Source organism: Sorghum bicolor, chromosome 9 (assembly GCF_000003195.3).
Source record: "Sorghum bicolor cultivar BTx623 chromosome 9, Sorghum_bicolor_NCBIv3, whole genome shotgun sequence".
Taxonomy (NCBI): domain Eukaryota; kingdom Viridiplantae; phylum Streptophyta; class Magnoliopsida; order Poales; family Poaceae; genus Sorghum; species Sorghum bicolor.
The window spans coordinates 58,693,148-58,713,557 of record NC_012878.2 but is presented as its reverse complement, the minus strand read 5'-3'; the positions used below and the strand labels follow the sequence as shown (position 1 = coordinate 58,713,557).

General features: G+C 43.8%; 4 protein-coding genes and 2 long non-coding RNA genes across 8 annotated transcripts; 3 read left to right on the top strand and 3 right to left on the bottom strand.

The window, feature by feature from the left end:
- LOC110430186 lies at nt 668–6,188 on the bottom strand. The gene is made up of 6 exons (XR_002447494.1): nt 6,010–6,188; nt 5,760–5,913; nt 2,950–3,629; nt 2,470–2,859; nt 2,220–2,373; nt 668–1,269 (listed from the first exon to the last, which is right to left on the bottom strand). It is a non-coding gene; the product is annotated as an uncharacterized LOC110430186 (long non-coding RNA).
- On the top strand, nt 1,575–4,128 carry LOC8065310 (AAA-ATPase At3g50940). Its single transcript, XM_002441568.2, has 2 exons — nt 1,575–3,207; nt 3,300–4,128. Exons 1-2 carry the CDS (start codon nt 2,224–2,226, stop codon nt 3,732–3,734), a joined length of 1,419 nt encoding a protein of 472 aa, XP_002441613.1. The 5' UTR covers nt 1,575–2,223; the 3' UTR covers nt 3,735–4,128.
- On the top strand, nt 5,624–7,707 carry LOC8065309 (AAA-ATPase At3g50940). Its single transcript, XM_002441567.2, has 2 exons — nt 5,624–6,747; nt 6,840–7,707. The coding sequence occupies exons 1-2, from the start codon at nt 5,764–5,766 to the stop codon at nt 7,272–7,274; spliced, it is 1,419 nt and encodes a 472-aa protein (XP_002441612.1). The 5' UTR covers nt 5,624–5,763; the 3' UTR covers nt 7,275–7,707.
- On the bottom strand, nt 6,259–9,037 carry LOC110430187. Its single transcript, XR_002447495.1, has 4 exons — nt 8,736–9,037; nt 6,760–7,169; nt 6,490–6,675; nt 6,259–6,381 (listed from the first exon to the last, which is right to left on the bottom strand). It is a non-coding gene; the product is annotated as an uncharacterized LOC110430187 (long non-coding RNA).
- Nucleotides 10,259–13,582, top strand: LOC8066547 (AAA-ATPase At3g50940). Its single transcript, XM_002441566.2, has 2 exons — nt 10,259–11,494; nt 12,084–13,582. The coding sequence occupies exons 1-2, from the start codon at nt 10,487–10,489 to the stop codon at nt 12,471–12,473; spliced, it is 1,398 nt and encodes a 465-aa protein (XP_002441611.1). The 5' UTR covers nt 10,259–10,486; the 3' UTR covers nt 12,474–13,582.
- Nucleotides 14,212–18,085, bottom strand: LOC8065308. Of its 3 annotated transcripts, none has more exons than XM_021448436.1 (5): nt 17,722–18,085; nt 17,201–17,549; nt 16,925–17,077; nt 16,125–16,760; nt 14,212–15,201 (listed from the first exon to the last, which is right to left on the bottom strand). In XM_021448436.1, the coding sequence occupies exons 2-5, from the start codon at nt 17,528–17,530 to the stop codon at nt 14,443–14,445; spliced, it is 1,878 nt and encodes a 625-aa protein (XP_021304111.1). In that variant the 5' UTR covers nt 17,531–17,549; nt 17,722–18,085; the 3' UTR covers nt 14,212–14,442. The 3 variants fall into 3 exon arrangements, with proteins under 3 accessions (XP_021304111.1, XP_021304110.1, XP_002440360.2); XM_021448435.1 differs by having other exon boundaries at nt 16,925–17,083; nt 17,722–18,084; XM_002440315.2 differs by having other exon boundaries at nt 16,934–17,083; nt 17,722–18,084.

Here is a 20,410-nt window from a genome sequence, read left to right as displayed (position 1 = left end):
CTAGTTAAAAAAACTTATCTGCCGAATCTACTAGTCATTCAACAATCATGATTTTTTTCCAAGCGAACAGTGCAGAGAGATTTTCCATATGTTCATTTCATTCTAGTCCTTTTGACATCACCAAAAGACACAAATGCAGTGGCCACTCGCCTTATCACAACACCACACGTTGTCAATTTGCCACGCGACCTATCCCATCCTTCTAACTTGGTGTTCCAATTCCATCACACACATGGCCCATGGGCACAGCCACCTTTGAAACTTTTGGAGGAGACGAAACTAGGATAGACAGACCGACATGGGAAAATATGTGGTGCAGACCCCATACTAGGTGGGGACTGGGAACATGTAAACCATTTTAAATATAGTATTTTGACCATTCAACATTTTTTTTTAAAAATCAGTATATCCATAGTGTATATATATATATACTCCCTCCGTCATAAATAAATACACATCTCGTTTCTCGAGGAGTCAAACTTTTTAAAATTTAACCAAATATATACAAAAATATACTAATATTTGTTATATATAATATGTATCATTAGATTGAGCATGAAATATATATTCATATAACATACTTATTTGTAGATACAAATATTGATATTATTTGATATATTTTTAATTAAATTTAAAAAAAATGACTTTTTGAGAAGCGAGACGTGCATTTATTTGTTGACAGTGCAAACTCAAACTAGAGCCTTGTTTAGTTCTAAAAAAAATTACAAAATTTTTTACATTCCTCATCACATCAAATCTTACGGCACATGCATGAAGCATTAAATATAGATAAAAGAAATAACTAATTGCGCGGTTTACCTGTAATTTACGAGACGAATCTTTTGAGCCTAATTAGTCCATGATTGGATAATATTTGTTAAATACAAACGAAAATGCTACCGTCCTCATTTGCTAAATGCTTTGCAACTAAACAAGGCCTAAAGAATTCCTATGAAAATAATCAATTTCAAGTGCATGTGTACTGGCCGCTCGCTTTCCAGCCTGTAGCATATAGCGATCCCACACAGTGATCTCATCTGATGGCGCCATCTCGTTGACGTCGAGTCGTCGACCAACCACGTCAGGATCGGAGCCCGGCACGGAACGCGTGCGATTGCCGATTACCATTCCAGCACACGCCCCCTGGATATATCTGGTAGTGGGAATCAACAAGCGGAGACCTGGACCTGACCTCATCGACGGCAGAAGCTTCCTGGCACTCCCAGTTTCCATTCCAGTCCAGTGAGGAAACTTGAGGCGCACAGCACTCTGCGGAAAAAGCAGCAGGCTACCGTTTCAGAAAGAAGCTTGGATGCCAAGGAAATACAATAAATCAAATGCTACTTTTTATTTTCTTTTATTCTTCTCTACTCCTATATAGGCCTTGTTTACTTCCACCCAAAAACCCAAATTTTTTCAAGATTTCTCATCACATCAAATCTTTAGATATATACATGGAGTATTAAATATAGACAAAAATAAAAACTAATTACGCAGTTTGGTCGAAATTGACGAGACGGATCTTTTGAGCCTAATTAGTCCATGGTTGGACAATAATTACCACAAACAAACGAAAGTGCTACATTGTCGCAAAATTTTTCACTTCACCAACTAAACAAGGCCTAATAATACAATAAACAACACAAGAAATGCAGCCATTACTTATCTTCTCGTTTCATTTCTACTGAACCCTGATGACTTTATCCAACCACTAGTCTAAGTGCAGTGTGTTCAGTGTGTGAAATCCGAATAAGATCCAGTAGGATATTATTCAAAGTTGGTGGGCTTACAATCAACGGCTGGAAGCAACCAGAGCAGCAGACAAAAAGGAAGCTACTTATTCGCACTTCATCAACAAAAGGCAGGTTAAAAGCCTCCATTATTTACCCTAACTAATAAAAACGAGAGATTTATTATTATTCACAGTTGGACACAGGCCATTTTTCCTTCTCTCACTAAGACCGCACTCAAGGGTGAGCATACTGATATAATATATTCCTTTTAGACGAAGTCATCCATCACCTGACCTCTCCCAACTCACTCACGCCTATAAAAGCGATCCACCCCAGCCCGCCCCCAATTCTCCTCCTACTCCGAATCCACAGCAAGAAAGCAAGTCTGCCTCACCCACTCACACCACTCACTCATTGTTCCACACCAAGATCCAAGAGCAAGACAAGTCCACAAGCAAACAGAGTAGGGGGCAAGAACTCCCTCACCACCATGGCGTCCTACGACAAGGCCTTCGAGTCCTACAAGAAGGCCCTCACCACAGCGGCGTCCGTCGCCGCGTCCATGATGCTGGTGCGCAGCGTGGTGAACGATGTGGTGCCACCCGAGCTGCGAGATCTGCTCTTCTCTGGCTTTGGCTACCTGCGCTCACGCACATCGTCGGACCACACCATCATCGTCGAGAAGAAGAACGACGGGTTCGCCAACAACTACGTCTACAGCGCTGTGAAGACTTACCTCGCCACGCGCATGAACACCGACATCCAGCAGCGCCTGCGTGTCAGCAGCATGGACGAGAACGACAAGATGATGGTCAGCATGGATGAGGGCGACGAGATGCTGGATGTTTATGAAGGCACGGAGTTCAAGTGGTGCCTTGTCTGTAAAGAGAACTCAAATGACTCCCTCAACGGCAGTCAGAACGAGTCCCAGTTCTTCGAGTTGACCTTCAACAAGAAGCACAAGGACAAAGCCCTCAAATCATACCTCCCATTCATTTTGGCGACAGCCAAGGCCATTAAAGCCCAGGAGAGAACTCTCATGATATACATGACTGAATACGACGATTGGTCCCCGATTGACCTCCACCACCCATCTACATTTGACACGCTTGCCATGGACCACAAGCTGAAGCAGTCCATCATTGATGACCTTAACAGGTTCCTCAAGAGAAAAGATTACTATAAGAAGATTGGCAAGGCGTGGAAGCGGGGGTACCTGCTGTATGGTCCACCTGGGACTGGGAAGTCGAGCCTAATCGCGGCCATGGCCAACCATCTCAGGTTTGACATATATGACCTCGAGCTAACTGCGGTCACGTCCAACTCAGACCTCAGGAGGCTTCTTGTTGGCCTGGGCAACCGATCCATTCTCGTGATCGAAGATATTGACTGCACCATCGAACTGAAACAGCGGGAGGAAGGTGAAGCACACGACGAGTCAAATTCTACAGAACAAAACAAGAGGGAAGGCAAGGTGAGTACTACTTTCAATGTACAAACCCTGTATCTTCTCGATCCCACCACTTCTTCACTTGTCCCAACAAGAATTTTGGATTTTCTGAACAGGTGACGCTGTCTGGACTGCTCAATTTTGTTGATGGGCTGTGGTCAACAAGTGGGGAGGAAAGGATCATCGTCTTCACAACCAATTACAAGGAGCGGCTCGACCCGGCACTGCTGCGGCCTGGAAGGATGGACATGCACATCCACATGGGGTATTGCACCCCAGAGTCTTTCCGAATCCTTGCCAACAACTACCACTCCGTCGAGTACCATGACACATATCCAGAGATTGAGAAACTGATCAAGGAGGTGATGGTGACACCCGCAGAGGTTGCTGAGGTTCTGATGAGGAATGACGACGCTGATGTTGTGCTCCATGATCTTGTTGATTTCCTGAAGTCAAAAATGAAGGATGCTAATGAGATCAAGGCTGAACACAAGGAAGCAAATAACCAGCTGGATGAGAAGAAAGACGACAAGGATAATGAGAAAAAATAAAACCCAGTGCAATTCCTTCCAGAAAAGAAGACGAAAGCAAATAGCGGTTTGAGATCAAGACTGAACACAAGGAATCAAATAACCAGCTGGATGAGGAGAAAGGCGACGAGATATTGAAAAAAAATAAAACCCAGTGCAATTCCTTCAAGAAGAGGAAAGAATATGAAAGCACCCCATATCGTATTTCATATAGATCAATCCTACAGGGGATCCATAGGCGCATGTGAGTGTTTGCATATTGTCAACATTGTGTTTTTGGATTAATGAGGTGTACTGGTACTTCCAGTGTGTGTTAGTACTTGTTTAGTAGCTTGTATGCAGAATTACAGATATGCAAAATCCATGTGACAATTTACATGAAACTGCAAACATGCCATTGCCTTGCAAATGCCAACCTTGTTAAGTGTAAAGCAGTACTTATTGTTATTCTACTATCTACAGTCTGTGGATGTAATGCATTTCGCGTGACCCCCACAATTTTTTGCTTGCCATATCCAGAGATTGAGGAGGTGGCCTCTGCATAGGTTGCTGAGGTTCTGATAAGGAGTAGTGAAACTAGAGTTGTGCTTCATGATCTTGTAGATCTCAAGAAGTGAAGACGAAATATGCTAATTTAACCACAAATGAACACAAGTATGCAAATAACCATCTCGGATGATAAGATAATAGAGACAATAAAATCCCAGGCAAAGTCCCTTCAAAAGGAGAAAGAAAGGAAGGCAAGAAGTCGAAAGCTATTAGCAGTTTGTGTCGAGCAAATAGTGTGCATATACAGATGTAGATAGGCTGCTGATACTTGCGTTCCACTGACACGTCGTCGATTTGCCACGCGACCCACCCATCCTTTTGGCTTGGCATTCCAGCACACACATGGGCACAGGCACTTGCAACTTTTGCCAAGAGGAAACGAAACTGAGACAAGCAGACAAAAAAGAAACGGATGCATAAACTAGCTCTGGTCACTCGCTTTCCAGCCCTGTAGCATACAAGCATCCACACTGTGACCTCATCTGATGCCGCCATCGCGTTGATGTCCACTAACCACGACAGGATCAGGCTCCTTCGCCGGCACGGAACGCATGTGATTACCATTCCAGCACACGCCCGTTTCAGTGGGAATCAACAAGCACAGACCTGACTTAACATGATCGCCAGCAGAAGCTTCCGGCCACTCTCACTTTCCTTTCCATTCTGTTCCAGTTCAGCGAGGAAACTTGCGGCGCACAGCGCTCCGCGCAAAAAGAAGCAGGATACCGTTTCAGAAGGAAGCTTGGATGCCAAGGAAATACAATAAAGCATGGATGCTACCACTCACTACCTTTTTAGTTTATTTTCTTTATATAATAATATAATAATAAACAACACAAGGAAATGCTGCCACTACTAAGCTTTTCATTTCATTTTCCATACTGAACCATGATAGGCTGATAGCTTTACTGATTCACTAGTCTAAGTGCGGTGCAGTGTGTGAACTCCGAATAAGATCCAATAGCATATTATTCAAAGTTGGGGACTTACAATCAACAGCTGGAAGGAACCAGAGCAGCTGACAAAAAGGAAGGTACTTATTCGCGCTTCATCAACAAAAGGCATGTTAAAGGCCTCCATTATTTAGCCTAACTAATAAAAAGGAGAGATTTATTATTCACAGTTGGACACAGGTCCAAGTATGTGGTAATGCATGTGATGCCCATTTTTCCTTCTTTGACCAAGACCACACTCAAGGGAGTTGGAAGAGCATACTGATATAATATATTCCTTGGAGGAGTATAGTGATATAATCTATTCCTTATAGACGAAGTCATCCATCACTTGGCCGCTCCCAACTCACTCACGCCTATAAAAGCCACCCATCCCAGCCCATCCCCAAATTCTCCTACTCTCCTTCCTTAGCAAGAAAGCAAGTCAGCCTCATCCTCTCACACCACTCTCACCGGGTTCAAAAACACACCACTCTCACCGTTCCACACCAAGATCCAAGAGCAAGAATAGACAGAAAAGAGTAGGGGGCAAGAACTCGCTCACCACCATGGCGTCCTACGACAAGGCCTTCGAGTCCTACAAGAAGGCCCTCACCACCGCAGCGTCCGTCGCCGCGTCCATGATGCTGGTGCGCAGCGTGGTGAACGAGGTGGTGCCACCTGAGGTGCGCGAGCTGCTCTTCTCCGGCTTTGGCTACCTGCGCTCACGCGCGTCGTCAGACCACACCATCATCGTCGAAAAGAAGAACGACGGGTTCGCCAACAACTACGTCTACAGCGCTGTGAAGACTTACCTCGCCACGCGCATGAACACCGACATCCAGCAGCGCCTGCGCGTAAGCAGCATGGACGAGAATGACAAGATGATGGTCAGCATGGACGACGGCGACGAGATGTTGGATGTTTATGAAGGCACGGAGTTCAAGTGGTGCCTTGTCTGCAAAGACAACTCAAATGACTCCATGAACAGCAGTCAGAACGAGTCCCAGTTCTTTCAGTTAACCTTCGACAAGAAGCACAAGGACAAAGCCCTCAAATCATACCTCCCATTCATTCTGGCCACAGCCAAGGCCATTAAAGCCCAGGAGAGAACTCTCATGATACACATGACTGAGTACGGCAATTGGTCCCCGATTGACCTCCACCACCCATCTACATTCGACACGCTTGCCATGGACCACAAGCTGAAGCAGTCCATCATCGATGACCTTAACAGGTTCATGAAGAGGAAAGATTACTATAATAAGATTGGCAAGGCATGGAAGCGGGGGTACCTGCTGTATGGTCCACCTGGGACTGGGAAGTCAAGCCTAATCGCAGCCATGGCCAACCATCTCAGGTTTGACATATATGATCTCGAGCTAACTGCGGTCATGTCCAACTCAGACCTCAGGAGGCTTCTTGTTAGCATGGGCAACCGATCCATTCTGGTGATTGAAGATATTGACTGCACCATCGAACTGAAACAACGGGAGGAAGGTGAGGGACATGACGAGTCAAATTCTACAGAACAAAACAAGGGGGAAGGCAAGGTGAGTACTAACTTTCAATGTGTGATCCCTGTCTCTTCTCGAATCCACCACTTCCTCACTGTTCCTGACAAGAATTTGGATTTTCTGGACAGGTAACGCTGTCTGGACTGCTCAATTTTGTTGATGGGCTGTGGTCAACAAGTGGGGAGGAAAGGATCATCGTCTTCACAACCAATTACAAGGAACGGCTTGACCCGGCACTGCTGCGGCCTGGAAGGATGGACATGCACATCCACATGGGGTATTGCACTCCAGAGTCTTTTCGAATCCTTGCCAACAACTACCACTCTATCGAGTACCATGACACATATCCAGAGATTGAGAAACTGATCATGGAGGTGACGGTGACACCCGCAGAGGTTGCTGAGGTTCTGATGAGAAATGATGACGCTGATGTTGTGCTCCATGATCTTGTCGATTTCCTGAAGTCAAAAATGAAGGATGCCAATGAGATCAAGACTGAACACAAGGAAGCAAATAAACAGCTCGATGAGGAGAAAGATGACAAGGATAATGAAAAGAATTAAAACCCACTGGAATTCCTTCCAGAAAAGAAGATGAAAGCAAATAGCGGTTTGAGATCAAGACTGAATACAAGGAAGCAAATAACCACCAGCTGGAGAAGGAAGGCAACAAGATAGTGGGAAAAAAACCACCAGTGCAATACCATCTAGAAGAGGAAAGAAGATGAAAGCAACGCATATCATATTTCATATAGATAGAGCATACAGGGGATCCATTGGTGTATGTGAGTGTTTGCATATTGTCAATATTGTGTTTTTGGATCAATGAGGTGTACTGGTACTTGCAGCGCGTCTGCAGAGTTCTGTTAGTACTTGTTTAGTAGCATGTATGCAGAATTACAGATCTGCAAAATCCATATGACAATTTACATACTGCAAAGATGACATTGCCTTGCAAATGCCAACCTTGGAAAGTGTAAAGAAGTAATTATTGTTATTCTACTCTCTAGAGTCTGTGGATGTCATGCATTCACATGACCTCCATAATTTTTTCCTTGCCACATCCAGAGATTGAGGAGGTGACCAAAGAGGGGAGGTGACCTCTGACCTCCGCATAGGTTGCTGAGGTTCTGATAAGGAATAGCGACACTGGTGTTGTGCTCCATGATCTTGTAGATCTCCACAAGTGAAAATGAAATGTGCTAATTTAACCACAAATGGCCACAAGGGTGCAAATAACCATCCGGATGATAAGATAATAGAGACAATAAAAAATCCAGGCAAATTCCCTTCAAAAGAAGAGAAAAGAAAAGGAAGTGGAAAGCTATTAGCAGTTTGTGTCAAAAGTAACACTGACCAAACAGTGTGCATTCAGAATAACAAATGTAGATAGGCTAGTGATACTGGCATTCCACTGGCAAATGTGTGATTGTTTGATTACTATAAAAGCATTGTGCCAATACTTGACATTGTATATCCACGGAAATCAATTTGTATGTGCTGTCTCAACATTGAGTATAGGAATCTGCAACATCAATATGGCATTATATATACCTTTTCCCCATAATTGAAACGAGGTGCCTTCCATTTCCCATTTGCATAACAGAAGACATACAAATATACAACTCTTACTCTTACAAAAGCAGATAGAATAGTAACGGTTAAGAACAAGACAGGCCCGAGCTCAACCACCTGGTTGCCTGGTTCAGATACCTATAAGACTAGGTACGGAAAAAAATGTCGGAATGAGCAAGATTGGCCACAGCTCATCTCAATATAGTAAGGACACTAGGACAGGAACATAAACAGAAGCAGACACGCCATTGCGCCGTCAAAGGCAACTTCGACTAGCGGGGTACTTTGTATACAGTTACAATTAGCGAGCTAGATTGTTGGAACCAAAACCAAACAGTTAGCTAACTAGAGCCACTTACAGCGGCAGTGGTGCGTTCTCGATTCCAAAAATTGACCCCCCTCACCCAACGATCGGGATGCGTCTATCTAAGAAGAGAAGGGTGGTTTTACCTCGAAATCGTGGGACAGCTCTCGGGCATGGCATACACGTCGCGGCGGGAGGAGGACGACGGAGCAGTACCCCGCCCGCAGCCCGCTTCTGATCCTGCTCCGACAGCACCCGCGCGCATCCTTGGTTGGTCCGCTGTTCCTGGTGTCGCTGACGCGGCGGCTCGCGGGGATTCGGCCCGTCGTCGACGCCGAGGGGGTTTCAGGGGCGTTTGGCACGGCTGCCGGTTACGCCGACGCCGACGCCGACGCCGATGCGACCGCCTCCTGCTGCGGGCTGTGGGCCTGAACCTGGTAGCAAAGCAGTAGGCCCGGCTACCGGCTCCTCAGCAAAATGTAACACAGCCCAAGGCCCAGACTGCTTATAGCATCTCTGGTTTATCAACTGCTCCAAACGATTCTCAATACTCCATCCATCCAAATTCCAAAGAAGATGCAATTCTCAAAGTGTTTGTTATAATATCAAGTTTAATAATAAAAATTACATAAAAGTATTACTAATATTTGTTGTACTAAATATGTACCATTACCATTAGATTCGTCACAAAATATATTATATATTTTTTAATGTACTCCGTACTTATTTAACATCGTAAACATCAATATTTTAATCTACATATTCAGTTAAATTTGAAATACACCAACCGAGAATACATCCAGAATTAATTCTTCCGGGACGAAGGCAGTGCTTCAGAATTTAACACTGCAGCTTTGAATCTACACGTTGTGTATCCACGTCTAGGACAAATCGGTCATGTTTATTGGTGAATGTAGACCTATTCCAAACTCTGGTCAGCGAGCAGATATCGTTGGTTTGGCTGATAAACAGACAGGATCTGGATAGACATATGCACGCACATCTACATGGAGGGAGCCCATGGACATGGACCACCGTTGCTGAACCCTCCGAGTACTGCCGCGCCCGTTTGTTTGTTTAACCCGACACGTGTTGTCCCGTTCAGTTCCAAAACTGGTTCGCAATTGTTAACCCCTCCCAAAACCCTCCACGTGACGTGACGTGACTGCTATGCTGCCGCAAACTTTTTTTTAGGCTGCTTGTCCACATGCATCTCTCTTTCTTTGGCCTTGTTTAGTTCCAAAATATTTTACAAAATCGACACTAGCTCTTTCGTTTGTATTTGATAAATATTGTTCAATCATAGCCTAACTAGGCTCAAAAGATTCGTCTCGTCAATTTCGACCAAACTGTGCAATTAATTTTTATTTTTGTCTATATTTAATATGCATGTGTCTAAAGATTCGATGTGACGGAGAATCTGAAAAATTTTACCAAATCTTTTGGAAACTAAACAAGGCCTTTGTTTCTTTTTCCTTTCTTTCCACACACAAATACAGGGTTTGTTTAGTTCGCAAAAACTTTTGGTTTGGAGTACTGTAGCACTTTCGTTTTTATTTGACAAACATTACCCAATCATGGAGTAACTAGACTCAAAAAATTCATCTCGCGGTTTACAGACAAACTGTGTAATTAATTTTTATTTTTATCTATATTTAATGCTCCATGTACCGCAAGATTTGATGTGACAGGGAATCTTGAAAATTTTTTGGGTGGCCACAATGTCCATAACCCATACTACTACTACTACTATTCGTCTTCTTGTACCTGAAGAAAAGAAAGATCTGAACAGTCAAAACCCATCGCTGCCCTAGCTAGGCAAAGCTTCACCGGCGGCCACCTCGTGTCGTGTCGTGTGCATCAATCCAACCAACCACACACACTGCCAGTGCCAGCAATGTCGTCGGACGGCGGGAGCGGGAGCTACGAGAGGTACATCACGATGGCCGCGTCGGCGGCGGCGGCGGCCATGCTGGTGCGGACCGTGGTGAGCGAGCTGCTGCCGTACGAGGTCGGGGACCTGCTGCGCTCGGCGGCGCGGGGCGTCCGCGCCCGCGTCTCGTCGCGGCACACCGTGGTCATCGACGAGGCCGAGGGCCTGTCGGCCAACCAGCTCTACGACGCCGCGCGCACGTACCTGGCGGCCCGGGTCACCCTCACCCCCGACGTGCCGCGCCTCCGCGCCAGCCGCGTCGACGACGCGCAGGGCATCACCGTGGGGATGGAGCAGGGGGAGGAGATGGTCGACGCCCACGACGGCGTCCACTACACCTGGACCCTCGTCGTCTCCCGCGACGCCGCAGCGTCCAGGGCCGCAGACGGCCGCGACAAGGCTGGCCGCCGCCCGTCGGAGGCCAAGTCGTTCGAGCTCAGCTTCCACAGGAGGCACAAGGACAAGGCCCTGGGTTCCTACCTCCCGCACGTCGTCGCCACGGCCAAGGCCATCAAGGACCGCCACCGGAGCCTCAAGATGCACATGGTGGAGTACGACGCCTGGACCGCCGTCGACCTCCGCCACCCTTCCACCTTCGACACGCTCGCCATGGACGACAAGCTCAAGAGCTCCGTCGTCCAGGACCTCCAGAGGTTCGTCAGGAGGAAGGACTACTACAGGAGGATCGGCAGGGCATGGAAGCGGGGCTACCTGCTCTACGGCCCGCCGGGGACTGGCAAGTCCAGCCTCGTCGCCGCCATGGCCAACTTCCTCAAGTTTGACATCTACGACCTTGAGCTCACCGAGGTCAAGTCCAACTCCGACCTCCGGAGGCTGCTCGTCGGGACCAGCAACCGATCCATTCTCGTGGTTGAAGACATTGACTGCAGCATTGAGCTGCAACAGCGGGATGAAGGCGAGAGGCGTGCCACCAGGCCCACTACGTCTGCAGGAGAAGAAAACGACGACAAGGTTAGAATGATGTTGCTATTCCATTCCATCCACTAGTTAGAATCATATATAGCCACAAACTTTTTACAGTACTAGCTCCGGTCACAAAAACGAGTTGTTTAGGATAAGATTTGGTCAAACCTTACAAACTACTAAGCATTGTTTAGTTTGGAAGCATGATGTGTTTCAAGGGTTTTAAGAAATACTACCTCCCGTCCAGCAGAAAGGATACAATTTTAGAATAATGTTCAGTCAAGCACCTATTTAAGTTTATATTGAAACTTGAAAGACACTAACATAAATGTATTATCATTGGATTTGTCATGGAGTAGATTTTTCATAATATACCTATTGAAGTTATAAATATTAATACTATTTTCTGGGGCTCGAAACCAAACCTAGAATTTTCCTTTCCTGGGACAGAGGAAGTATTCTAGAAGAAATTAGTGGTCAAAGGTAATCATCGAAAACCACGCAGAGTCAAATTTGTCAAGTGTTTGTGAACAGAGGTCGTATGAAGTGTTTGTGAACAGAGGTCGTATGTGTCATGCATTAGTCAATTTTTAGTTTCTTACCAACGCTGCCTACCGGGAATTTTGGTGAACTGCAGGTGACGCTATCTGGACTGCTCAACTTCGTTGACGGTCTCTGGTCGACAAGCGGGGAGGAGAGGATCATTGTCTTCACCACCAACTACAGGGAGCGGCTTGACCCAGCACTGCTGCGGCCTGGAAGGATGGACATGCACATCCACATGGGGTACTGCACCCCAGAGTCGTTCCGGATACTGGCAAGGAACTACCACTCGGTTGAAAACCATGCCATGTACGCAGAAATTGAGCAACTTATACAGGAGGTAATGGTCTCACCTGCGGAGGTTGCTGAGGTTCTGATGAGGAACGACAACAGTGATGTTGCCCTCCAGGATCTCCTTGAGTTCCTCAAGAAGAAGAGGAAACAATCTGGTCAGAGCAAGGATGCAAATGGGAATGGAGATTAATATATGAAGAAATGTGACAGAGACCAACATCAATACTCAGAGCAAACACAGGGATAACAGAAAGTCACAAACCAACGATGGTCTCAACCAAATTTTGCGTATGTAAATTAGATAGTATCAGAAAAAAAAAATATGGTCAAGAGTATTACTGTTGACTCTTGAGTTTTGACTTATGGAGAGCCTTTTTTTTAATGATATTTCTGTTAAAGATTCTCATAGTTTATTAAGATTCTTGACATTACAACGAAGATTTGATACACAGTTCAGTCAGGGGCGGACCCATACGTACATGTTTTAAAGGTATGTTCTGGGCTCCACAAAAATGTCTGTGCCAGGCACATGATGCTCAAGTGCATGTGAAAACTAAAAACGGCCTTATATTTGTGTCATACTTAGCAGTTCGTCAATCTTAAACTCCATAGGAATAAAACAGAGTAGTGAAAAAAATATAGTGCTACAGATGGGCCTTCCTGAAGTACTCTTTTAGTGGCAGAAATAGTAATTCAAGTAAAAGGACGAAGGAACAATTTCTTCTAATACCTGCTGAAAGAATACACAATGGACTGTAATCACCAGCTGAACATTTTTAAGCCCAATGTTGTCATACCTCATTTTTAACAGCAGCATTGCACAAGATCCCAAAGGATTGGCTCTTAAAACTTGTGTCAGAAGCTAACTACACAAAACAGACCCAAGAGCAGTCGTGGGTAGAACATGGAATATCCCTTATGTTACTTGCCTGAACTAGGGAAATAATGCATCAATTGCTTAACATACAGCAATACAGGCAGTAAATAAAGTAGTAATGAAGCCTTCGCATGGAATATATTAAACTTTGGTAACTTCTTACACCAGACCAATTGTGGTTCAAGGAAAGAGTATACTGATTCCTTTCACAACAAAATCATGTTGCACCTTAATTATATAAGGTTTTATTTATTTATTTAATAAATATCGGGTATAACCTGAACACCTGTACCTTTCTCTTCATCGGGTGAGAAGTTCATGTGCTTCAGAGTAAAAAGACCACATAAGATGTAACTATACTTAATTGTACAAAATAGGTGCTCATACCTTCTAAGTGAAAGCCTCAGTTATGAGCTCATACCTTCAATCTGTAAGATTAGAGCCAGAAAACAGCTGCTACAATGGATCCTAAGCAGCTAAGAAAAAAATTGAACATACCAGTTGCCCAGATACCTTACAAGTCACAAGTTAAAGTGGAGGGCATTATTTTAAGAGACCAACAAGAACCAGCTAAATAATAAATATTTCAACTCACCAGAATACCATATACAAATAAAGTAAAACAGTGCTATTTCACTTTCTCAAACTATATGCACTTTCTGAATTAATTTTGAATGGCTCCTCATGCACCAATCACCAGCAATGGCAATGTATCAGTGCCATGCCGTTCATCATAATGTATAAGCTCAAAATGGGAAGACATAAAATTCAAAGGCTGTAGGAGACTAATTCTGAGACACATCTTACCTGGGTTCATAAGATAACTGGAAAGAAAAGGTAAAGCTAGGTGGATCTTACATGGTGAGTATTTTTAATCCACATTGCAGTAATGTAACAAGGTTGAAACTTCCTTATGAATTGAACAGACCTTTTTTTTCTCTTTTCCTCTTAAATGAAAACAATATGCAGTTCTGTTGTGTGTTCAAGGAAAAAGTGGAACAAACTATGTTTAATGAAGCTTTCTGATTTATGCAAACACAAGAGAACCAGGTTCGACCATTGTAATCTCCAGTGATATCAATCTTCATAAGGCATGACGAAGGCAGCACTTTCACAACTTAGAGATTTAAAAGTAGATATATCATATTAGGTAGAATATAACGCACTGACAACTGCCTAGCCTTATTGCAGCATCAGGCACTGATAAGTAATGACTACCATCAGTTGACATAAAGGAAATGATCGCTAAGGGTTGCTAGGAACCAAAACTGTAAGCACCTCCTTATTCTTTATCATCATGGCTACAATCACTGGCATCACATTCAATCTCGTCTTCACTATTCTCCATAATATGCGCAAGGGAATTGGCTTGCAGCGTCTTAAAACTGCTTATGAAGTCGGTTGCTTCTGAGATGAGAGCATTTTTAGCAGCCTTCACACTGACAGCTTGCTGCTCAGAAAGAGACTTCCCAGAATCAGCAGCTTTAGAGCCTGCTTGAGTCCTTCTGCGAGGCCTTTTTGTGCCCTCTCTACGTGCCAATCGATCAATGTACTTCTCATGTAAGATAACATTCTTTATAGGCTTTAGAACTGCTGGGCTCGGTTCAGATGGCTTAGTACTTAGCCTTGAAAATGGTGTCTTTCGTGCTGAAGAACTTCCACTGCGCTTGCCTAGAGAAGCTGAATTCATACAACTGTCAGGAGTCCCAGGAGAATCTTCAAAAGATAAGTTCAATTGTAAGGCACTTGGTGAGCCTTCAAAAACTGAGAAGTGGTCAGCCTCTTGAGCTCGGTCAATGCGGCAATGCTTCTGCAACAAATGCTTCACTGCCTTCTGTGCTGCTAGACTCTTCTGTTTAGCGGTCTTTCGCCTTCCGACTGTAGGTTCCAAGATATTTGGAAGTTCTGGATCAGACAATGTGAAATTTCCTATAGGAGAAAATGTTGTTTTACTTGTTCTGCGACGTGGGCCAATTGGAGTCGGTGTTGAGAGGTCAGAATAAATTCTTTTGAAGCAGTCTTCAGCAGATCTTCCTGGCACCTGAAAAGAGTTGTGTCAAAAATCACTGAGATAATAAATGACATAGGAAGAATCCACACATAAAAGAAGAAATATGCAGGATAAGAAATAGGACCTACCACTGAAATATTCCAGTGAAGCATGAAAAAGAAAAACAAACTGGCACTGTGAAACCTCAGGCTATTTTGATTGTGCGATCAAGCCCATTAATCCCCTAGTTTTTACATTTGTGCAATTATTTTTAAAAAGTTAATGGTAAATTTGATGGATTGAGACCACTAGCTATTCATCTTTTTCCTAAGATGTTTCATTATTTGAGTCTGTCTAATCATATCCTTTTGTTAACAGAATTAGCAAATCTGTACACTATGGGGAAAAAAAGAAAGAACTCTTATTGAAACTTAATGATGTACGATATATTGTTTCTACTCAAATGGTGCGTTAGAATCTTTGTATATACCAAGAAAAGGAACCAAATTGATCAGCACAAAACTTAGTTCCATAGAACATTGACAGTGTTAAGTTTATCAAGGTCCATAAGCCTAAGAGGACGCCTCTATATATTGCAATCATCCCTAAGGGATAGATTATCTTCTCAAATCCCCAAGGCTAGTAACAAAAAAGTGCAGTCAACAATTAATGACTTTATTAACTTTCAGCTATGAATCTTCATAGTACACCCACATCATAGATATATTTCTAAAACCTTGATAATAAAAACGGATTGGTGAAACAAAAATACAAAATAACATGTGAACAGACCATGTGCAGTGATTTTCGTTTCTGAAAAATGAAAAACATTCTTGGCCACAATACTAAAGCATCCTTGTCCTTTTTTCATGTAAGCAAGCCAAACTAGTGTATAACAATGTTTCTTTGATCAGCTCTTGCAACTTATAAGAAATGAAAAAGACACTAAAGCAAATGGTGTAAAGATTAGGTACCATTTTTGAAACTCTCTTCCAGAAATGTGGGGATGGTCGGGCACTGAAGTAAGCTTTGCGTAATGCCATGTCCTGCTCTTTTGTCCAATCATCAGAACCACAAAAACTTCCCATTCCTTCTCTATCAGTCCCATTTGGCTTGTTGATGTTTTCATCAATGTTTGCCAATCTCTCATCACCAACTTTAAGCTTCACCTCAACAAAGGGGACCTTTTCAATCCTTCTGTGGGTGGATTTTCTGGGTTCATTGCGAGGTGCAATTTCTTGGCAATACGCAGGCAATGGTTCAGGTTCCTGGCAACTTTGCTTCTTCGATGACACCCCCCTTTCTGTTCCTCTCTTCCTCTTTCTTGTCTGCACTTTACAATGACTGGGATTTAACTCATGTTTGTCACTCTTTTTGTTAGACACATCTGAAATATCTTTCATAAGAGGTAATGCAGCACTTCCCCTATTCCTTTTCAGGCTCTCTTGATTTTTGTCTTTCCTATGACCATTTCTAGCATTTCTGTTAGGAAAGATCTCCCGGTGATTTGGTGGCAACAGCGACTTGCCCAAACTCTTATCTTTCAGAAGGAACCGTTGGGATCTGCGAAGAGGCGTAATTGCTGATTGATCAGCCTTGGCTTTATGTTCCTACAAGAGGAAGTAGAAATTACTATGCTATTTTCTCATAATCTATGAAACAAGTATGAACCAAATCAAGCTTCTAACTAACAAACATGATAAAACTCAGGAATGAAATGGATGGTACTAGTAGAGGGGGAAAAAAACATAAGTCAAGCAAGAGCAACTCCTACCCTGCTTACATCATTGTCTATCACAATTGGATGCTCAGGGTCTCTTCCAGCAAGCCGCGCCGACTGGCGTAAGCGAGCCCTTGGCTGCTGTGCACCAGCTCCAGCTTGGCGACCTCTCTCTGTCTTCTTGGGGGCAGCCTGCTTCTTCAATGTCTGAAGCTGAAGCCACATTCAGAGTTTCAGAGCTGCTGCTCTTGTGTGTATGTGCTGTGCTCATCCCCTTCTTCTACCTCTAGCCGTGGTGTGTGTGAGTGTGCTGGTAAGCTTGTTGCTTACCTGTGCAGGGACTTTGAGGGCCAACACAGCCTGCTTCTTCAATGTTTGGAGCTCCTCTTTCTCCTCCGGGTTCTTGGTCTGGGAAGGGAGCCTCCTCTTGGGCAAACTTTGAGGCTTCTTCAGTGTTTGGAGCTCCTCTTTCTCCTCCCGGTTCTTGGTCTGGGAAGGGAGCCTCCTCTTTTGCAAACTTTGAGGCTTCTTCAGTGTTTGGAGATCCTCTTTCTCCTCCGGGTTCTTGGTCTGGGAAGGGAGCCTCCTCTTGGGCAAACTTTGAGGGGTCGCGTGGTGAGAGCGCAGCCGCCCCTTCCATGGCGACATTGGTGTAGCCATGTTCACAATCACCCAGTAACTTTTTTTTTTTGCAGAAACAAAAATCAAAGTCAGTGGGCATAATAATACGTACATAAACTTGCGATATATCAGATCCAAATATAAAATTAGGGTTCGGGTGCTCGGCTTCGCACTCGCACAGCAGGAAGGGACGAGAAGGGATGCGCGTTGCGCATATACAATTCACGCACCAAAAGAAGGCCAACGAGCGTGGCCACGTCGCCTGTCTTTCTTGACCGTCGCCGCCGCTCGTCCTCGTCGCTGCGTACGGTCGCGAGCCGAGCCGAGCTCGCCCAGCCGCGGGCACGCCTTGGCCGCAGGTGCCGCGCAGCCTGCTCTCCTCGGCAACCGCGCACCGCCGCGCCGCTGCTGCCAGCCGCCAGCCGCCGACCGCCGCGCCCGCCTTTGCGTGCAGCCGCGCCCCTGCAGGCCACGGAGGGGTGAGCCGCCCCACCCACGGTCCCACGGGTGCGGTCGGCACTCCCGCTTCCCCCGCACCACCGCTCGCCGCCGAGGAGGTTGGAATCGGTCCGGCCGCGGCCCTCCTCTGACGGATGCAAATTTTGTCAAGGTTCCCAATGTAAATTTTATGACTCATATGAATAGTGCTGAATAAAATTTTGGAGGGCGAGTTAGTTTCAAACAAGTACAGGGGCGTTTTCGACAAAACGTGCGGCCACGCATGGGCCAACCTGCACGTGGGCCGGCCTACTCCACGCTGGTTGCCCCGCGCTGGGCTGCCTCGCCGCTGGACCGTGCTGAGTGGGCCGCAGCTGGCGCATCGCGGGCATTTTCTTTTCTTTGTTTTGTTCTTTTCCTTTCTATAAATCAGTGAATCTTCTAAAATTCATATAAAATTGTAGAAAAATCAAAAAAATGCCAAACTTGTTTTGCTGCACTTCACACAACTAGATATATGTATTAGAGGTATAATATTATATGCTTTGGTATATTTTTTGCTATAGATTTAAATCTGTTTTTTAGTGTTTATGTTTAATTAAGCAATTAAGATTAATGGATGCTTAGATTAGAGTTAATATGTGCTATTTGTTCTACTTGTTTAACATGTTACTTATGTAAATTTTAATTAGCACTACTTAGTATGCTAGAATCGACACTATTTATTATGCTAAAATCGAGTGGGGACCGACTATTGCCCTGCTTTGCTGCGTCTTTCTGAAGAAGAAATGAAAAAACAAATGATTATGGACTTTTTCCAAGATTCCATATGCAAAATTATAGACTCATATGAATAGTGTTGCTAATATCTAGAAAAGTTTGGGTCCTAGTTGTTAAAGTGTTTTTCCTTATCTATTAATCTTTTTTATGAATAATTTCACTTAAACTTTGAAATTGCATAGTAAACCAAAAAAACAGAAAATCAAGTTGATCTAGAATCTTCGTGAGTAGATCTATGCAGTGCATCCATAATATGACAATTTTATTAGATAGTTTTTGCTTAAGTTTTTTCCTATGTGACAAATTTAGGGGTCAAATCATATATGTAGTTATTACAACAAGCGTAATTTTTAACAATAACACTAGTTTAACAAGGAAAGTACCAAAACAACCTAAGATCCTATTTTGCTATAAAAAATACCATTGTTGTTCTACATATTTTTGTGCTAGCTCTACACCCCCTACTTCCTTAATAAAGAAATAACACCACAACAACTCATTTAACAATTACATTAAGCTTCCGGCTACTTATCCTCCTCTCTCCTTGATAAATAATTTAACCCCATCTTTTTTCAGAATAAATATAGTAAAAAAGATGGGATAGTTCCATTTTCAAGACCCAAAATAATATATTGCTTAAATAATACCTTCATGATGATGGAGTCTCCAAAATAATATATAACAATTGCAACAAATGCACAAACATGACACATATGCAAAAAACACATGTCTTATCTAAGTACCTTAAAAAAGTGCATGCATGAAATAAAGTTTGTATCAAATATAATACCACCACATAAACACAGGTCCTGCGTGACAACGCCACACACCTTTCTATACCTAATGAGTGCTCGTTGTCGGCGACTAGCCCGATGAGGACCTGGTGAAGGGCCCGACAAAAACTCGGTGAAGGGGTTAGATCGACAAGGAGAGGCCTAGGCACTTCCACACTTTGGCATAGGGTGGTGTCCATGGTGGTCACCCGGTTGCGGAGAGAAAGAGACAGCGTGCACAGGGTGAACGGGAGAAGAGGAAATGGTAGCAGGTGAATGGAGTCTGATGCAGCGTTGTCGTTTGGTTTGGCCTGCTGGGCTTAGTTGGGGTTTAAGAGAATCAGATGGAAGGGAATTCAAACTTCAAATAGAGCTCAAGTCAATGTAGAGTTTTTAGGTGTTTTTGGAAACAACTTTTGAAACCTCATGGTTTCCAGATTTGCATTCTTGGGCACCTGGCCGTAAGTTTTCCTACTAAAAATCCATAAAAGGGGAATATGGTAAATACTTTCAAGTAAGGCTATATATGGACTCACTATTTGATAATAGTTATTTGGCTAATAACTCATTATCTGATTTGTTCTAGCTAGTAGGATAATTTGTTTTGTAATGATCCAGCTAACTATTAGCTAGTCTATTATATCTATATTTGTTTGGATACAGAGATAATTATTAGTAGATAACTACTATCTATACAGATCAAACAGGGTCTAAGCTACGAAGCAAATAATCAAACAACAAGATCTTACTGTTTTATCCTGCAGGATATGCAAAGCAACAATAGTTTGTATCCCTAACCCCTACCAAAATTGAATAGGTGGTCAAACTCAGTCTAAATCTTAGTCTATGGGCCACGTCCCATGCTTGCAAAAATCCACAATATTAGAGGTATCCTTTTTCTGAATTGTTTTAGAAGGAAACAATGATG

Coding starts and splice junctions, on each gene's coding strand:
- LOC8065310 (XM_002441568.2), top strand. CDS start 2,224: ATGGCGTCCTACGACAAGGCCTTCGAGTCCTACAAGAAGGCCCTCACC. Junction 3,208..3,299: donor AAAACAAGAGGGAAGGCAAG/GTGAGTACTACT, acceptor TTTTCTGAACAG/GTGACGCTGTCTGGACTGCT.
- LOC8065309 (XM_002441567.2), top strand. CDS start 5,764: ATGGCGTCCTACGACAAGGCCTTCGAGTCCTACAAGAAGGCCCTCACC. Junction 6,748..6,839: donor AAAACAAGGGGGAAGGCAAG/GTGAGTACTAAC, acceptor TTTTCTGGACAG/GTAACGCTGTCTGGACTGCT.
- LOC8066547 (XM_002441566.2), top strand. CDS start 10,487: ATGTCGTCGGACGGCGGGAGCGGGAGCTACGAGAGGTACATCACGATG. Junction 11,495..12,083: donor GAGAAGAAAACGACGACAAG/GTTAGAATGATG, acceptor GGTGAACTGCAG/GTGACGCTATCTGGACTGCT.
- LOC8065308 (XM_021448435.1), bottom strand. CDS start 17,530: ATGGCTACACCAATGTCGCCATGGAAGGGGCGGCTGCGCTCTCACCAC. Junction 16,761..16,924: donor TAGACAATGATGTAAGCAGG/GTAGGAGTTGCT, acceptor TTCCTCTTGTAG/GAACATAAAGCCAAGGCTGA. Junction 15,202..16,124: donor GGAAGAGAGTTTCAAAAATG/GTACCTAATCTT, acceptor AACTCTTTTCAG/GTGCCAGGAAGATCTGCTGA.